The following is a 21,625-nucleotide window of genomic DNA, read 5'->3' on the forward strand; positions in this document are numbered from 1 at the left end:
AGTATGGGTATCTATATAGTAGGGGTATCTATATAGTATGGGTATCTATATAGTATGGGTATCTATATAGTATGGGTATTTATAGAGTATGGGTATCTATATAGTATGGGGTATCTATATAGTATGGGTATCTATATAGTATGGGTATCTATATAGTATGGGTATCTATATAGTATGGGTATCTATATAGTATGGGTATCAATATAGTATCAATATCTATAGAGTATGGGTCTCTATAGTATGGGTATCTATAGTATAGGTCTCTATAGTATGGGTATCTATAGTATAGGTCTCTATCGTATGGGTATCTATATAGTATGGGTATATATATAGTATGGGTCTCTATAGTATGGGTATATATATAGTATGGGTCTCTAAAGTATGGGTATCTATAGTATAGGGTCTCTATAGTATGGGTATATATATAGTATGGGTTTCTATAGTATGGGTATCTATAGTATGGGTATCTATATAGTATGGGTATCTATATAGCATTGGTATCTATATAGTATGGGTCTCTATATAGTATGGGTTTCTATAGTATAGGTATCTATATAGTATGGGTATCTATATAGTATGGGTATCTATATAGTATGGGTATCTATATAGTATGGGTATCTATATAGTATGGGTCTCTAAAGTATGGGTATCTATATAGTTTTGGTATCTATATTATGTGGGTATTATATAGTATGGGTATCTATATAGTATTGGGTATCTATATAGTAGGGGTATTTGTAGAGTATGGGTATCTATATAGTATGGGTATCTATATAGTATGGGTATCTTATATAGTATGGGTATTATATATAGTATGGGTATCTATATAGTATGGGTATCTATATAGTATGGGTATCTATAGTATGGAAATAGTATGGGTATATAGTATGGGTATCTATATAGTATGGGTATCTATATAGTATGGGTATCTATATAGTATGGGTATTTATAGTATGGGTATCTATATAGTATGGGTATATATAGTATGGGTATCTATATAGTACGGGTATCTATAGGGTATCTATATAGTATGGGTATCTATATAGTAGGGGTATTTATAGAGTATGGGTATCTATATAGTATGGGTATCTATATAGTATTGGTCTCTATAGTATGGGTATCTATATAGTATGGGTATTTATAGTATGGGTATCTATATAGTATGTGTATCTATAGTATGGGTATCTATATAGTATGGGTAACTATAGTATGGGTATCTATATAGTATGGGTATCTATAGTATGGGTATCTATAGTATGGGTATCTATATAGTATGGGTATCTATATAGTATGGGTATCTATATAATATGGGTATAGTATGGGTATCTAGATTATGTTATTGATATAGAATGGGTATCTATAAAGTATGGGTATCTATATAGTATGGGTGTTTATAGAAAATGGGTATCTAGGGTATGGGTGTATATAGTATGGGTATCTATAGTATGGGTAACTATAGTATGGGTATCTATAGTATGGGTAACTATAGTATGGGTATTTATAGAATATGGGTATTTAGGGTATGGGTATATATAGTATGGGTATCCACTGTTCAAATTTTCATATCAGGAGTATGTATATCTAGATGATACATGTATAGAATATTGCTATCCAGACTAGGAATATCTAGAATTGGGATATAATATCGTGATCCAGATTATGATAGAGAAATCTTCTCTCTTTTAGATCACAGTTTATTGTGGATAAAGGGAGATAACTGTTGTATCTCTTTGTTGAACTTTCAGACTATGAAACCCAAGCTGTTGACAGATTTTGGTCAATAAACCTATGTTGTCAGATGGGCCGACTTAATTGTGGTATTTTGTTTATTCATCCATTCTTCAGTACATGTCTCCAATTCTGCCGATGACGGGGTGTTAAATTGCTGTTAATGTTGGCATTTCAAGAGTAATGTATGAAGTTTTGATTTGCTAAATGCTGTTTCTAAATATACGATAAATATTTAATTTTGTTTTCTTTTTACTTTTAGTATTCAGAGAGCATGGAGATCATACTCAAAAAGGAAACACATTGTCGATAGTGACTCAGATGAAAACTCTGCTGAAGAGCTTGAGGAGCTGAAAATATTGCATGATGGCAGTGAGAAACAGACCATGACACAACAAAATGTGGATGGATTATCCCGGAGAGAGGATGTTGTCCTAGAGAATGTGTCTAGCACGGAATATCCGGATAAACGGGACTCATCGGAAGAGAAGGATTATCTCACGGAAAATCGGGGATCTTCAGAAGAGAAGGCGTACTCACCCGGACCTAGATTTGCCTCCCCTGCCCACAGACTGGTAAACAAGGTTAGGTATGAACATGATAGTGATTCTTTATCGTCAGACTATTCAGAGTTTTCAGCTCCTTTAAAGGACCTGGCTGATAGTGAAGTGACTATTATTGAGCGGGATCAGTTAGCTGAAGGTAACATTCCAAATTCTTCCAGAGACGCTTCCAACAAGGTGGTCAGAAAACCGTTTGAATCTGATGAGGAATTTAGCAGACGTATCAGAAAACTTAACTTTTTAAGCATTGCACAGGAATTTGCAGAATTGAAAAAAGTGAATTGTGATATTTTACCCTTTGACCTTCATAAAGGTCAACAGTATTCAGAGAGTTCTTGTAGTGATACTAGTTCTGCACCAACCTCGCAACTCTCCTCTGAAATGAATACTCCGAGTGAGCCCTCAGACTCATTTGTCCAACTTAATAATGGCATGAATAATCTCATATCAAAAGATCTGAACAGTAATATTAATAATGGAAATGTTGATGAAACAGATTACGGGTCACCAACTACAACAAGACAGTCAAATAATTCAAATGATAACCTTACACAAAAAACTACGAATTCCTTCACAACTAGTTCTTCCTCTCTAGGGGGAAGAGTTGCAAAACGCAGCAGGGACCCTGAAGAGGATAATAGTTACAAGGGAGATAATATAGATGAAAGGGGAGATAATTCAAATAATGATGAAGGTGAAGGTGATTTTGATGTGTATAATATAGAAACAGCTTTACCTCAGATGAACTGGGAAATACTTGGACAACAGTTAGAACAAGTCACTCTTCAACAGCAGTCACTACAACATCAGCCAGAAAGACCAAAGCAACCCGAACACAAGCCACTGGTAAGTAAATATATTCAACTTTTACTGTGGATTTGATGTTAAATCCATACTCAGTCTAAGAAAATTATTACAGTATAACTTGTCTAAACATGATGTCATCAGGACCAGAAAATTTGATCAGTATAGACAGGTTTTCTTATTATACAGATTTCAATTATTATAATAAAGAAGAAAATGCTATACATTGGAAGTTGGAATAGACAGAAATCTGATTAGACATAGTCCAGTTTTGACAGATTATACTGTATATTTAGTTTTTTAATTCTTTTTTTTTTCAGACAAATTTATTTCAGAAAGTCTAATAATCTACTGTTTATAAGCGGTTTCTGTTAACTTGTTTGAAATAGTCATATATCTAAGAGGAATTTATATGTAATACATCAGTTTCTGAAAAGATCATTATCCCCTCAAAAATGCAAAATATGATGATCAAGATTCTAGTACCTGTATCATTGAAACATTAGAGTGATGGACTACTGTGATGCAGGACAGTTATTTGAGTTTGAATTACATGTTAAGGGGAAACAACTCTTGTATTTTTGACTGCTGTACCTGAAAATCTTCATTTCACTAAAGGGAGACAAATCCTATGTGTCTGGTTATTGCATAATCAGAGAGAGAGAAAGAGAGAGAAATAAAAAAAGGCTCATAAAGTGGGAGTCGATTTTCTGCAGTGTAAATCAATATATGGATTCTGACATGGAATGTTGCGTCAGATCATCAAACACCCACTCCACTGGCACTTAGCCATCAGTCTTATAAAAAAAATGACTGCCCATCCTTATACCAAACAGTAATAATCAATAAAGCATTTTTCTTTTATCCACTCCTGAATGTACATCTATAGCCGACGTTCAAAACTGTCAGACATGAGATCATGTTCATGTACATCAAAATTTTCCACTAGACCTGTTACTCAGTTTCTGTGTTGTTGGTGTTTTTTTTTAATACCTAAAAAAAAAAAAAAACTACATGTGTATACCAATTTACAGCATATAATGCATTTGCAGCATATGCTGAAAACATGCTGTTGTGTATGTTGGCATCATGCTGCAGACATTGAAGCATGAAAGCAGCATGATGTCCATTACTATTCTTCATTACAGCACATACTGCAACCATGCTTTATAAATTAATATACTGCATTGCAGCATAGTGGCATGCTGAAAATTCATAAGGGTATGATATATCTTAATGCTATTATTTCTGATTTAGAAAAACATTGGTAAAACTTACAAAAATCAATCTTATGAGATTAAGTCCTCAGTCAGGCTAATTTGACTTAAAAGGTTCATATGTATATCAATGTGATTTTATATATAATCGTTAAAAAAATAAGTTTTTAGGTCATCTGAAGCACAAATTCATTCACAAAGCAAAATTTTGTAAAATGGTATTTCCAGTATTAAACTATTTGGGACTAATTTATATCCATATAAATAATAATTCATAGTTTTTTTCACATTTGCGTTAAAATTTGACTGTTCTTAGTTAATAATTTTTATAGTATTTGATTTTACAATTTCTTTTATATTAAAGTTGTAAAATATGGTAAGTTAGTGTCAATATCTCTTCTGGATATCTTCAGCAAAAAGAGAGAGAGAACAAGATGGATAAAAAAAACCCAACACAAACAGTCTGCACCAAACCAAATCTAAACATCGTAATTCAATGTTTTCAAACCAATTTATGAAATCAGTGAGGTATGCATTACCTGAAACCTATGTGAAAATCAAAATAATATAAACTCAAAGGTAACATCTACAATTTGAGAGGTCATAAGGAGGAATAATGGACAGCAAACCAACATTCTGTCCAGATTTAGATTTTCTTAGTGTCTACACAGAATAATGTTATATAGTTGTATAAAGGGAGGTAACTCTCTCCTTACACTATCTGTATATCTAACTACCATGATCTGATCTGTTAAGTGTTGGTCTAGAATACAATTTCTCTAATTGAATGAGATGTAATGCCTTTAGAACTCTGAAATCAGTATATTTTATTTCGCTGGATCAATAATGCAGTTTCAATGTTTATGTATACTTTATAACAGAAGATCTTTGGTGATGATACATGGTATATATAAATCTTGAAACAACTCTCCTTGCATTTATACATAAAGTTGATGTTTAGGATTATATGTATCATAGATCCTTGATGATTAAATTGGGCCTGAACAAGACTTTTTTATTGTGTCATTAAATAAACACGAAGATGTCAGTAGAAGATGGGAATTTACGACCAGATGGAATGCTAATCTGTTTCCCTGTTTGGGTCAGTCTTTAGAGACCTAGCTGAGCTGAAGCATAATAGGGTGAATTCATGAGGACTAATTAAGTAAAACCCAATAGATAATCAGCAAAGAGAGAAAGCTGAGTGAGTGTAGGCTGGATATAGTCACTATCACTGAATGGCTGACTGTTCCAGGGGATAGCACAGCTATTTATATCACACTGCCCATAACAGGCTGGGATATAGGGCAAATCTATAGGGACATCCTACGTCTGGTCGGACATGGAGTTATGATATCTGGAAATAATGGTATCCCCATTTATGGAACGTGTATTGCAGGTGAGACTTCTGTTTATTTTTTATGCGCAGGGATATGGCACGTGTCATTACCAATGACTTGAAGAAATGAGACTTCACAAATTACTTTACTTTTGATTTGCCTTGACAATGGCTTGCTCTATTTTCTTTAACAATATGAAGTGATTGCAATAATATTAGTGTTGTTGCCATCCTTTTGGGTGGATTGGAACATGCCAGGTCCCTATGATGTCATATGTGTCATTGACAAGAAAGGGGGGTAACTCTGATAACTTGTGTTTGAGATGGTGTAATGTACGTTTTGTATTGATGTACTCAGCTACAGTGTAACCTGTCAAAACCAGCAATTGTCTAATCTGGTTCCTTCTAAATTATAGTAATAAAAACCTCAGTTGGAAAAAAAAATACTGACCAAATCTTTAATTGTGTTAAAAAATATTATTTGATAATCTCATCGATGTTAATGGAAAAGCGTTTATACTTTCGTAATTCAGAAATAGATATGAATCTTGTTGAAATTTGAAAAGGGAGATAATTCCAAAGAAGAATCTTTCATGTGTGTATTAATCTTTATGATGCCTTAGGATGTGTGATTATATATCTTCTCAAATCATTAAATAATTTGTAACTGATTATGTTAGAGTTTAACATTTTGTGACAGATTGATACTCCCACGTATGAAATGAAAAAAAAATGCTACACATGAAATGCTTCTAGAATAAGACATATTGATGTGTTTTGAATAATTAACAATCCCGGAAATCTCTCAATCTATACTCTAACTATGCTTGCCTGATGAAGGATGCAATATTTTGTTTATGAAAGCCTATTTACCTTAAATGGTAGAGAGATTAGATTGAACACCCCCTGGTTGGGGATGGTGTGATAGATGTTTTTAGGACTTACCATTGGGATACATTTTGAAGGTATATTGATTTTTGTCCTGTTTATTTCTGTAGAACAACATGGAGCTAAAATCAATACCCCGCTAAACCATAACACTGCTACATTCCTCTGCAAACCACACTGGTTGCTGGCTGTGCTTTATTTTCTACTGGAAAAAACAATGAAATATTTTAATAAGCACAGGTTTTTCTGACAGTTTCTGAGACATGGCCAGTATAATATCATATACTGCCAGGAAGAACATCATTTGATGAAGTAGAACACATTTTCGTACAAAGTGAATATTGGTAGATAAAGTAAAAAAAAAAAGACAGTAAATGGCTTCTCAATTTTAAACCTGAAGAAGGACCAAATGTTGAGTCCATATCATAGTGACATACGGTGATAAACTGTCACATCTGTACTTGTTTCCTTCTACTAAGATAATTACCAATATTATAGAAACACAATTTAACAAAGGATGACAAATTATTGATTCAAGGATAAACAAACTGATCATGGTATCCTGTAAATGTCCTGACCAGCACATTTAATTACTCACCCCTGAAATTATATAATAAACTGTTCCAGTTTTAGATTTAGAAGAGTTGAAATGTGTCTGCAGGGGTGGATGAGATAACCTGCCAAGGAATCCCAGTAATAATGAACTTTTACTTGAAAATGAATCACATTACCATTTGTTATCATCTCCAGGAATCTTGATGATTTTTTTGTCAAGTTTCCCAGTAATTAATTTTGCTTTCTACGAACTGATGCAATCTCCTATTATTATTAAGAAGTCAGCTGCAGACCTTGTGGATTTCCTTCAAAATACACTTTCCATGGAGTTGAAATTTATATTTTGTGTAATGAAAATAAAGAAAGTATACATTGTGAACTATTGAACTGCGTCACCTTAAGAAAATCTAAGTAATAAATTTGTTGGTTTGTATTAGCAAAACCTGTCTTAGCAACCACCTATGTACAAAGACCATCTGTTTAATAAGACCCCTGACTTAATCTGTGTATAAAGACCCCTTTTCCAATGTCCCTAGGGTTGTCTATATGTACGAGGTTTGACTGTTTTGTAATGTTATATCCCCATGAACTGTCTTCATTTATTAGCATATTTATATATGTATGATTATCAGATATTTGAAGGCAGTGAACATGATAAACGGTAGATGTGAGATAAATTCTGACACTAAATACCTTGATTAATCTTCCAAAAGATGGAGTAGCTGAGTACGACCAGTGTATTTCACTGAGAGCTAATTCAGGTGATTAAATTAAGGTAATGAAAAAATTTAGTTTAAAAATGCTGAACTAGCAGCATGTGGAATCTTGATGTATGGAGGAGCATATAGTGTTTATACCAACATCTGTCCCATCACATCCTGTTTACCATTCACATGGAGAGAGATATCTACCAGATATTTTTAGGTTGATTTTTTTTCCCGCTTGATACATGTTGTCTAAACAGTATGGCTACGGAAAAACAAATTATCCACTAAACAAATCAAAGTTGTCAAAGCAACGCTAAGGAGTTATGATCTATTGTATGTTAGCTTCCATCCATATATTCATAAGTTCATATTCTAGATATTTCTAAATTTTCTTTTGCATCCAAACAAGATGAATTTTAAAAACAAGGATAAAACTTCAAAGAGTCTATCTTTACTACAGGCACAGGTTTGGTGCCAACTTGAACATCAGAGGGCGCCATAGGTCAAAGTGTGCAAAACAGAAAAAACCTTGGTAATCAGGACAACTGGTAAGGTTGCCATCATAACTTATCAAACTAGAAATCATGTGTTGGAGCTATCAATACAGTGTTATTTGGCACATCAGCGACTACCTGGGGCTTGTTACCGTGTGAATCAGATGATTTGCCCAATCAGGCGCTTTGTACGCTAGCTGAGGGACTTGTACCCTTCCAAATTAACCACTTTTCATGCTTTTCCCAGATGATTTTTTACTGGCGATGATGTTGAGATTATGGGCAAGAGATATTACTGATGGTCTTCATAAAAACGTTAGAAGCAATTTCAGAACTGACATTTCAGTCTTCTCAGAATCGTAGGAATTTGGGGATAAATAGAGTACGGGGTTAGGAGAGAGCTACTGGACCAATGACGGACATCAGAGAGAGACAGGACGAGAGAAAAGAGAGTCGGAGATTTGAAACGAATCTTACAAGAAATTGGATATACTGATTGAGAGAAAGAATATGAACACTATACGATCATGAACCAGGAATAAATTGTCAACTTTACAAAAAGACCCAGAGTTATGTTTTATATTTCAGAACTCAAAATATAGGGCTATCCAATGACTATCAAAGAAACTAAAGAGATTGATTTAGTCTTACAAAAATATGATGATGAAATCTATGATATGCCATCTAATACCGGTGATAGTGTATGTTGTGGGGGAAGAGGTTGGGGGATCATAGTAAATTATTCTCTCTTTTTCTGTAGCCATCTTATCCTGTCTCATCCATATTTCTTTTGGGGGTACTCTCTCATGTTAATTGCAGCTGTTTCTGTATTCCATCTGTTTTGCAAGCTTTTCAAGTATACAATTTATTTTTACATATAAAGTCTTTTAATAATGATATATATTTAGTTAACATATTGTCTAGTTTACCTTGACCTTCAAAAAAAACTGACCTCAAATGCAAAATTCTGAAACCAGATGATATTATTCCTGAAATAAAATGGTAAATCTGGAAATGGATTCCTCTGACAACATTGCAAGAAGAAAGTTTAAAGATTGAGATAGTAAGATAAATATAGCCGGTCAGACACTAAAGCAAAAAGATGAGATATAAAAAAATAGTTCTGATCACATGCCATATGGTTGGTTTAGGGTAAAATAGGCTTTCTTGATTGAGATTTGTAGATATTTCAAGTGGATGTAGTCCACTAGGGGAAAACAAACTTATTGTTTTAAAACTGTGCTACTACCTGCAGCTGTCAAGTTCTTGTCAATGAAATCCTATGGGCATGTTGTTGTTTTAACTATTGGCAGTATGCCTGTAGATAATGACACCGCTGTAGATACAGATGCTGGGTGATTCAAACCTGGTGATGAATCAGAGTCAAGGTCAATCCAAGGTCACCACTTACTCATCCTTGACAAGGGATATGTCTCTCATCTCAGAGTCTGACTAAGCTGTAAATTAAATGTAAAGAGATTTAGTTTGAATTTTAGAGATGTTAGTTAGATTTAACATCTAGTAAAATAGCTGATTTTGATATTTTTAGTAATACATAGAGGTTGAAGTAAATCATAGTTTGATAAATGTTTGTTTTACAGGATTGCAAAGAGTATTGATGATATATCTCGTAAAGATATTTAAATCTGCACTTAAAAAAATCAAGCATGCTGCAATATATAGGAAAAACGTGTATTTTCACTTTTTTTTCCATTGATTTTTGCAATTGTCTGAAGATAATCTTGATACATTCTAATTTGTGGCCCTTTGACAGAACAAATATATAAAGGTATACTGGTAACCATGGCGAGTGAATTAAAGGTTCACAGACAGATGTGTCATACAGTTGGAAGGTTGTTAATGTATACGTAGACATCAGGATGGTTCAATTAAGTCTTGATTAGAAGCCCAGAGTTTCAGCTGCTGCAGACTCTAGTCGGCTAGTGCACAATCTTACAAATCAAAGTATGCTGTTGTGTTGCAGTACAAATTCAATTAAGTTCTTGAACACTCAGCAAAATTTCTTTTAAAAAAATTCTCGTTGGCAAGATATTTTGAAATTTTTTATTTAATAATGTTTGCATTTAAATTTGAATTAAAATGTTTACATATCAGTGCAAACCTCTTTATCTCTGGATTTTTAACCCAATTTATCAAATGTACCTCTTTGACTTTTTTCTTTTAAGAACAACAATTGTTTGAGGAACATTTCTGATAAATGTCTATAGAACAAATTAAATGTTTTAGTGTTTGGCTCCTTAATTTGTCTTGATTCAAGCTTTACAGTAAGGGGAGGTAACTTTATAGACTGCTATGAAAGAAAATTAAGAAATAAAAAGGTTGGCAGGTCGAGTTTTTACCAGTAGCCATAACTTCAAGTTCCTGACACTGTACAGGAACCAATCTGAGTGGGAATTAAAAATACCCAGACAATTTGAGACCTGGAGGGCACTAGAGAGTTTGATTAACACAAAGGGGCTGCATCAAGGCTCTCTCATTTCCTCCCTGTTATCATATACAGGTTTCTGTGGGTCAAGGCCATGCAGATCTTGTTAAAGGTTAATGGCCTTCTGGTGTGACCTTTCACATTTTTGCACCATTTTATGTTTGGATTGTCATTTTGTTTGATGTGTAATCCAAGACCGATGATTAAAATCTTCAATCAGGCTTCCATGTGTTTCTGATTTTACTAATGAATTGATTTAATGTTGTAGTGGCAGGTGCTTGTTCCTATCTCTACAGTGGGGTTTACACATTATGAGGAGCTTTTACTCACAATCAAAAAACATGGAGAAGCAATCGTTTAAAATGTATTTTCAAATCCAAATAAAGATTACAAATTACATTGAAATTAATTATTGAATCTTTGTGTGAATTAACGTTAAACAGAAAATTTCAGTGAAACTTTATTCCATATTCATGTATCTATTAAAAGTAGACGATTAATTTAGCATGCACATAATTTTCAATTAATACCTAGCTGTATGTAGTGTACCTAGCTGTATGTAGTGACATAGGCATTTGTAAGCATGCCAAATTATATTAGACTATGATAGTAGTGTTTTTGTCGAATTTTAATCTGTGTAAATTAATTTTACAGCTTATCAACCAAGTTATTCATAAATCAATGATTTAACTATAACCTGAACATTACCATTATCACTATAGAAACATTTTAAATGTAACATGGATGTCTACTTTCTGTGCTTCATAATTAACAATTATATTTATGGCCAGAAGCCTAGCCCCTAACAGAACTATTAGTTAAAGTAGAATGATATCTTGAAGGCAGTTATGATTCAGTGATTCTGGACAGTCTGTCTTATTTCCAGCCCTTATTAGACAGATAAGTATAGTGATTTAAACTAAAACAATCCAGTGTTGTTTTAGTATCTCAGACTTCCTGTTGATAGCTTCACAGACAGTACATGTGCCAAGTTCAGCTTGAATTAGAATACCATATATATTACTGAACCACCCTGTTTAACCCCTTTCTATTTACCAAAGTTCATTTTAAGGAGGCATGCCAATTTGGAAAATAGGAAAACAAATATATTTTCAAACCAGCAAAGAAAAAAAAAGAATATCAAAATACAAATTAAAATAAGAAAACTCAAATAAGAAAACTCAAATTAATTCCTGTAGTAAGCTGGGAAAATATGTGTCGAGCATTGCACAATTTTATTAATTGAAGATAATAGAATTTAATATTGTTTATTTAAATTAAAAATATATATATATATATCAAATTTTACCTAATACATCTGTACATGACATTTGGTTTCTAATTGAAAAACAATACAGTCAAACCTGTCTGTAAAGGACACCAAATGGATATAGCAAAAATGTCCTTTATAATATAGACAGGTGTCCTTTATACAGAGGTCACTATTCTTACACTTTAACTGGGGATGATGAGTCTGTCCTTTATGCTTGGCATGTGACCTTTATAGAGAGGTATCCTTTATGGCAGGTTTGACTGTAGTTGTGTTTAAAGATTTCAGAAATACCAATCTTCAACATCAGCAACACTAAACTACTTGGTTACTAAACAGCTTACAATACAATGCCACGTAAAGTGTCTGCTTCTTATTTCTGTCAGAGATAATTGCTCTTTGTTTTGTCAAACAGGAGCCATATTTCATTGATATCTGATCCTGTACTGAATAATTATTCTTTACAATGAAGCCCAGCTTAGTGGTTGTGTATTTAAGAGTGAGAGGAAGTGATGCAGAAAGGCTGTTTTATGTTACAAGGATATAACTAGCTTTTCTTGTCATTTTCGTTTGGTGTAAGTTTTGGCAGTAGCTGACTTATCCGTGGGCATGTTAGTGCATAAGTCAGCAGGATTCTGTGTATGAAAAGCGTGCATATTGGATATATCATATACATTCTGATTTATCATAGTCAGACCCCAAATCTGTTGTAAGAAGGGGGATAATTAATTTAAGGGAGATAATCTGGTTAAGACTATTGTTGATTTTCATCGATTTGTTGTTTTATTAAAAAAGTCATAAAAAGTCCATTTTGTGAGGGGTATAAAATTGTTACCATCTGTTTTTTCCTCCTTCTTTTACTTTGTAAATTATCATAATGAAATGTAAATATGCTGACTCAAAAACTCCCATTCTGTTTGCTGGTTAAAGTAAAGCTTATTGGATATTATTTTGTTTAAATATCCTTAGTTATAATTCCATAGAAGTGTTTCACAATCAATTAAAATACCTTTGTCCTTCAGGTAAAGTTCAAATGTACATCTGTAATGATTTGTTGCTGACAGCCATTAAATTGTGTGTGGAATAGATTAGCTATAGATATCTGGACAGTTTCAGCCTTACTTATGGTCACGTTTATGACTGTATATCCCTGTGCATATATCTGAAATAAAAAGTTCGACTATAACACAGGATACGATATTGATTCTAATTTATATAACAACAATTGTGTGCCTATCGATTGCTCTGCACATGCCAACGATGTAATAGTGTTTTCCCCAATTAACTCGCTGCCAATAGGTGAACATCAGTACCAATGATTTTCCTAGACAGCGAGACAGACAAAATCACCAACAGATTCGCTATAATCTTCATAAGTTAGGCTGCAACAGATGGTAAACTCATGATCAGTACCGCTAAGGTTTTCAGCGGAATTGTATGAAAACATAATGGATAATAACTTTTCCTAGACAGTGCATGGTTCAAACTTTCTAAATATAGTTTATTGTCGATAATATCTCAAAGATTATGCAATATTTTCTGGGAATTGTCAAAACGAAATCTGCTATTTCAGAATCTACATAAAGGACCGCTAATGTGATGGTGATATTCATAGGAAAATTAATTGATTTAGTAAAAGTTATTAATGGATAAAAAATTTCACACAGACTTTGGTATTGGATGGTGATTATTATACCTGTTTCACTGGGATGAATCATGATGCAGTATTGAACTGCAGCCATTCCAGGAGATAAAGATGGTGACTCATTTGGTTTTCTCCCGAGCTTCAAATGTGAACAGATTTCCTGTTAGGATATCATGGCAATTTCTCCTGTGTGATCAACTTTCATTGTTCTTGGCCATGCAGGAAAAGTGTCAAATTCTCTGCGATCTGGAGTCAGTTTAATTAATATTGAAAGTATTCAAAATATTTCTAAACCCTTATCCTACAGTATTTCCAGAGGAGTCGGATTTTCAATATGCTTGTCATCTGTATGGAGGCATTTGGTGTCATTTTTATGGAAGAATTAATATTCGTGTTTCTCTTTAGAACCAGTCAGCATACCTAATTGCGAAAATTCTATCTGGTAATGATAATTTGGAATTATTCCCAATGCAACTGAAATATTCTGGTGCTGGAACCTATCATTGTCATTTCCATGTGGTGTCAAATTGCAAAATCTTCATTATTTTAAAGATTGTGACATTGTGATATATAACTATTGTAAAGTGTATTTATTTCTCAGGAGTTTATATTTCACTATAATCATGATTTGTTTCAAAGCGTGGTTTTATTCACGAATTCAGAACCCTAGTGGAACATAGTAAATGTATTATAATATACAAAAAAATGGTGTAGCACGAATTTTAGACCCAGCAATTAAGTTCTAGATTCAAAAACGTGAAATTTAGACTCCACGATGTAAATCACTTTACAGTATGCTATAGCAGCTAGGCTAGCTGTTACTGAATTACTTTTCTACTTTGAAGCTGAAATAAAAAAAAATGTTGTTTGTGTCATAACAAACATCTGTCAAAAGCTCAACACTGCCTGGAAATTGTGACATTGGAATATTCTATAGTGGCCTTAACTCATTTCCTGTCACGGGATTTAAGCCTAAAGTTTAATTTCAATCAAATACGTTTCAGGATTGAAAATTACAGGACCACGAATCGTCTTAAATTTCCTCACCATTTTTTTAAAGCAAATTCTGCCAGATAATGATAGAAGGAAGCTGTGTTTCATCTGTAAATAGCAGCCAAAGATGTCATAGTACAACTTATGGTATTTCCTTTTAGTTCCATGTGAAAAGCTGAAGCAGTATGTGTGGAAGCATTAGACTCACCTGTGTCTCATCTTGAGATGGGGTTATTGCACTTAACAGGCAGAGTCATGTATGTAATAAACCTACTCCTGAGTGGTGAAGAGCTCCTCTGTGCTGATATTGGATACATTTTTAATTTCTTTGTCGGGAGAATGATGTATTGGACAGTTTTGTGTTTCAGAACCATTTTATTGTCTGGAAAGATCCTAACCTAAAACCATTATACCTAAAGGTATATATATCACAAGGTTATGGAGGTCAAAGGAAAGGCTGTCCAAAATTCCTTTACTATCTAGAAATTAACAGGGGTGGAGAGATACGGATGGATAAAGATTATTGGGAAAGTTTCTTATTCAAAATCCTCAACTTTTGTCTTTTCTTCTTTGTGAATTATAAAGTTAGTTGTGTTTGTTGATTGTTATTCTATAGTTGTCATTCTCATTCATCTCATTCATTTGTGTATTATTTGTTGTTGTTTATTATGATGCTTATGAAGCACTGAGCAGAGCTCACTTAACCTCCAGAAACACATGGTTTCATTTGCCATTTTGAGATAAGACTCCTATAATCTTTTCAGAATATTTGTTGAGAAAAACAACAAACCATGATCATGAGTACACACAAGGATTTTTCCTGCACACTTTGTCATATCATGATATGTCGCCTACGTCTAGATTACACTTGAAATGTAAATGTCACCACAATGATTGGAACCGTGCTGCTGTATGATTGGATATCACTCTGCTTCTAATTTTCAGGATTGAAAACAAAAAGTCACAAGCAATCAGCCTAAAATTGGTGATAATTTTAATTAGATCATAATTAAGGTGCTCCCAAGGTTGAACAGCAAATGTCAAAAGAGATGCCAACAAGTTGTGGGATGGAAAGCCACAGGAGCAGCTAGGATATGATGACATAAGATCAAAGTTAGGGCAATCATACATCATAACCTATAGATTGGAAGGTCATTGGAGTTATCATAATATGAGATTGGAAGGTCACTGGAGTTATCATAATATGAGATTGGAAGGTCATTGGAGTTATCATAAAATGAGATTGGAAGGTCATTGGAGTTATCATAAAATGAGATTGGAAGGTCACTGGAGTTATCATAATATGAGATTGGAAGGTTATTGCATGTAGTTATCATAATATGAGATTGGAAGGTCATTGGAGTTATCATAATATGAGATTGGAAGGTCATTGGAGTTATCATAAAATGAGATTGGAAAGTCACTGGAGTTATCATAACATGAGATTGGAAAGTCACTGGAGTTATCATAATATGAGATTGGAAGGTCATGGGAGTTATCATAATATGAGATTGGAAGGTCATGGGAGTTATCATAATATGAGATTGGAAGGTCATTGGAGTTATCATAATATGAGATTGGAAGGTCATGTTTTAGACTGAGGGAGATTGGCCGATCGTTTTAGATATTGTTTTAGATATTACTGACACTGAGATAGGTGATTGCTGTAGATTTTACTGAGAGAGTTGATTGATGTAATTGTGAGGTACCAGACAGTGTGACAATCAATAGAGTTATATTCAGGAGATCATTGTCTCCCCACCTACAAATCAAATCTCCCACATCATACTGTTGTGTCTGCTGATCAGCTGTCTGGCAATCCTAATACAACTCCAGCAATGTTTCTACCACGCTAAATGATAGGAAATCCAGAAATGTTTCTACCACAAGTGTCCCTACCATAGATTCTCGCAGAATGACATGAAATCCTAATATAACTTGGACTATCTCATAACTTTTTATCCTTGAGTTTTTCTGCTGTCACTCGCTGCAGGCATATTCTCAGGAAAATTGCCAAGTTTCGAAAGTTCTCATTCATGGAATTGTTATTAACCTGGAACTTTGTGTGTAGATGTACCATTCCTTGTGATTTTTTAGGATTCCTTACTTTTTGTGATTGTTTTGTGGTATATTTGGTTCAGACACTAGTCTTGATATAGAAACACTTGGGCATAGATGTACAATATAATTGTCTACTTCACTCATTATGGTACATTCATGGAATATCTATACTGTACATCTATAACAGTGTATCTGGCTGTATGTGTAGACTGGAATGTCGTAAAGTGACTGATACATGGTGTTCTTTCTGTCTATAAGTGCTCGGAAACCTTGGAGACATTTAACACTAAAACCACTCTCTACCCATAACATTGATTTGGTAATTATATTATCACTAAGTAGATGGCGGAATTTTATTGTCTTTTTTTCTAGTGGAAGTTTATTGTCTTTTTTCCTGGTGGATTTCCTTACATCTGGATTAACCTGCAGAGATCTCCATAACGAATAAACACCATCAAACATCTCATGTGATTGACTCAAAGGATTCAAACATCTTGGTGAGGTTACTAAACTTACAGTTCACTCGTATACCATTCATTGATTACAGCATTGCCAACACAGAATATTGAATTATTCCTTTCCTAGCTACATATAGGAAAGCCACGAGTTCATAGTTGTGGTGGTGTACTCTATCTGTAAATCCTGTTCCTCGTTTGGAACGACCTTGAATCAGAGCTCTTTGGGATGGACATGACCTTACAACCTCGAAGCTGCTATGGTAACAAAGTGTAAGTTATAACAGGCAGGATAGACATTGAATGAACCTAATGGTCAAACTTTGTGTTGGATGTGAATGGTTGCTCTAGATTTTTGGCACAACAGATTACTAACATATTGTATTGATATAGAGTCTAATCACTCATGGTACAGCTTTTGATTAGGTTACACCTAATTTTTAAAAAAGGAAGTTTTCAGCAGATTTCTAATTTCTTAAAGAGGTGAAACTTGAATTTGATTTTTTTATGGCTACAATGAAAAAACTTGTGACTGGAAAAGTTTATGGGATTATAAATGTTGAAAAAACCCTCTGATAAAATGATATGACATTTTGTAAATGTCAAAACATTTTCGATTACATTCTGTCAGACTTTTAATGACAACAGAGAAGCTTCTCTATCATCTGGAAGATCATCATGTATGATTCAACACATGGAATGGTGAGTTTTTTGGTATGGAGTCTATATTGGCTGGCAAAGTAAAAGTTTAAAGATGTTGTCTGTGTAATACGCTAGAGGAGCAGTGAGATTAAGGTGAGAGCCTGTCAGTCGATGAATAACTTGGCCAACACATGTAAAGAACTAGATCTCTGAAAGATACAGATTGTGTCATCATTCCGAACACATTATCTCCGGTCTCAGAACCAAAGGTGTCTGATTTTATTGACAGAATGCTTACCGTGGTAGGTTCTGAAGATGTTATTTTTTGAAGGGCTGATTTAATGTGAAAATCCCAGTGAGCGTTGCTTGTGTGGCTGCCAGATCTTTCAATGTTTATGAATTATTGGATGAGCTGTAACAGAAATTCCAGCATTATCAAACATAAAATCTTACCTGGAGTTTTTTTACCAAAGGAATTCAGAATGATAAACAGCGGAGAAGAACTGTTTTCTTAAAAGTCAAGTTTTGATGTCTTGCTCATATTGTGTGCAGTTTGACAGTATGTACATTGTTTTGTATGGAGATTATCATGGAGAATGGCTTCAGACTATCTTCTGATGACAAATTAGCATCAGGTATTTCATGAAATGTAAGAATGAAAACTGTCAATATAGTCCCCTCAAAATATTCTGTATGACAAAACAATTTGATATTTCTAACCAGTTGAATACACAATTCTTCAGTGATATACATCTGTTCATACTTCCATGAAATCATAAATGAAAAACAAGGAGGGTAGCTAAAACTAATATCTCCATTCACATGTTTTAAAATTTTATATTAAGATTTTGATTAATATTGGAGTTTTTCTCCATTTCATCGTTGTGGGTTGGATTGATCAACCAGTATTTGATATTTGAGATCCTCTTTCTGTGAAAATTCTCTTCACATTTTAGTAAAAATCAACAGTCAATATTCATTAGGTTGTTTCATTTCAAATGCTATCTCAAATTTACTTTTTTTATGCTAAATTTAAATTTGCAATTATCTTATCTAGAATTCAAACCTTAATCAATTTAATTTTTAGATGAAAAGAAAAAAAAAATTAATTCTTGATGATAATTAATGTTTCAACTTCCTGTTATGAGATTGTACTTAAGAACTGTGTTGAGAAGCCTAATGGTCATGTAAAACAGGTCTGAATTATTTACACACCACGCTAGCTTCTACTGCAGACATCAAAGTGACCATTTCTGAATATATAATGGCTTTAAACAGTTGAAAATTAGTTCAACAGAAAACCATCATATTCAGACATGGCGTAATCAAAAATTTTTTTTCATCTTCAGACCTTAATGAAATATCGTCATGGAAACTTCTTTTTCCAAGTAATAATAGCTGTCTTGAAGTAGAGATAGTTGAGTTTATATCTAGCTGGAGCTGAGTCAGTTTGAGACGAACATGTCTGGGTTTTATACCATATATAGATGTGTGCAGGACGGTCCTTACAACAGAGAAAATCCCGAGAGAAATCTCTGTACAGGTACCTGAGAGATTAACACCCTGGCTTAATGGTAAATTCAAACTTGGACTTTTCTCAGCACAGAAATTTACAGGTAACTGGAAGATTAACACCTTTGCTTGGTAAATTCAAACTGGGAAATTTCTAGGCACTGTCATTAACTGCAACCTTGATGGACTTCATTCCATAGATGGTGCTTCCAAACCAGACATCTTAGGAGATAATTTTGATATTACATTGAGCTGTCCTTGTCCTGTACTGGTGATGGCAGTATATATGTATACACTATATATACCCAACAGATGTTTTATCAGAGTGTGTTAATGAGTGATTAGTAATCCCCTTCCAGCCTCTGTACCTCCTCAGTGTAACACACATATACACCTCACTCCACAACTGTTAGCCACTCCAACAGGCCAGGTGCTTGGTGCTACAGTAAGGTAACCCAGCTAAACATTACCGCTGATCCTAGTGATTCACATTAGATTTAATTATTGTCAATTATTGTTCTTTAAACTTGATTTGTGATGCTGGAGCATTGCATTCCATGTGTTTGTGATATTCCAGTTTGATAACAACAGGTTCTAATGGACTTAATCACTTAATATTGGTTCAATATGAATTTTAATACAGTTTTAATAGTATTTCCCTCTTGGATGTAATGGACTTTTAATGCTTTGTCCTTGGAAAATGTCTATTGATTTAAAGGGATTTTAATCTACAGATTATCACCAGTGGAATTTTGTTGACACGTTGACCATGGAATTGATGGATTTTTGGTAAAATTTCAAGGAACTATAGCAGATTGAGATTGAGTCTTGATTTACTTATATATGTGAATTTACCAGCGATGTATGTGAAGTTACATCTATAGTTCTGTGAAAAATGAACAACTGTCGATGATTAATGAAATCCTCCAGTGAAAACTTCTCAATCAACTTTTGCATTAAGAGTGACAATATTACCATTCTAATGGCGCGCTATGGAAACCCAGGAATAGAGACCTGACGATTTAGGAAAAGTATGGTGGTGTGCAGCTAGTGTGGGAATCCTGACTCTCTGGTGTTAGTAATGACACAAAGTAAACACTGAGGATGATTATGTACACCTGGGAATCGTGTTGGGATTATTACGAGTGGGTAAGTGTACATAGATCTGTATTTATTGGTCAAGGTCAAAAAGTCATTGATCTGTATTTATTGGTCAAGGTCAAAAAGTCATTGATCTGTATTTATTGGTCAAGGTCAAAAATCATAGATCTATATTTATTGGTCAAGGTAAAAAATCATTGATCTGTATTTATTGGTCAAGGTCAAAAATTATAGATCTGTATTTATTGGTCAAGGTCAAAAATCATAGATCTGTATTTATTGGTCAAGGTCAAAAAATCATAGATCTATATTTATTGGTCAAGGTCAAAAATCATAGATCTGTATTTATTGGTCAAGGTCAAAAATCATTTCACATTTATCTATTTTATATTGTAGGTTTTGAACTTTGCTTTTATTATTTGAAAATTTACGTATGTCATGTTATTAATAATTAATTAATGAGGTAGACATTTCGACATCAGTAGAAAATCAAGGCTTATAAACATTATTCATATTGCAAAATTTTGCATTGTACAAAATTAAGACTTCAAAATGTTATATATCTGACAAAATATTGCATGAAAGCTTTGAACTTGCAAGGGCCAAAGTAGATTCATAACTGATTAATCCTCCATGGATATGATGTGTTCAAAGCTAAAAGCAATATTGTATGTAGTTATTTTAGGGTCAGAAAAGCAATAACTGTATGTAGCTATTTTAGGATCAGAAAAGCAATATCTGTATGCCCACGTCACTACGTCTTTTTATTCCAGGTCCAGTGTTGTGTCCCATCACATTAACTATCATACTAAAAGTATAATTTGGTTGATAGGAAATCGTTAAAATCTTTAGATACATATTTTTCACTTTTGAGCATGACAAAATCATTATCCTTTTTAGTTGTAAAACACACAGCAGTATATGATTAAGAATTGTTTACCAGAGACAAACACAAACCCAGACTGCTCAGTCGATCAATGGCTTCTGTTGCTGATCCTCACACAGGAAATTGGTCAGATTCTGCCAACAGTTCACAGTTTAGTTAGACTCCAATAGTTTTATTTTTAAATTTTAAACCAGAACTTAATTTTTATGATCATTTACAGCTAAAGAAATTGAAAGTTGTTCTCTTTTAAGAATGATATTTGGAGAAGAATTTGCATAAGTGGAAAATTTCCTTATTGTAAATGTATTTGTGCAGAGAC

General features: G+C 33.6%; 1 protein-coding gene across 1 annotated transcript in view; it reads left to right on the forward strand.

Moving 5' to 3' along the window:
* Positions 1-21,625, forward strand: part of LOC138308344 (IQCJ-SCHIP1 readthrough transcript protein-like) — a 103,054-nt gene that overhangs the window by 38,405 nt on the left and 43,024 nt on the right. The window contains 1 exon segment of the mRNA XM_069249337.1: positions 1,991-3,137. Coding sequence (XP_069105438.1) covers positions 1,991-3,137 — 1,147 coding nt within the window.

The sequence above is a fragment of the Argopecten irradians genome, chromosome 14, assembly GCF_041381155.1.
Source record: "Argopecten irradians isolate NY chromosome 14, Ai_NY, whole genome shotgun sequence".
In the NCBI taxonomy this organism is placed as follows: domain Eukaryota; kingdom Metazoa; phylum Mollusca; class Bivalvia; order Pectinida; family Pectinidae; genus Argopecten; species Argopecten irradians.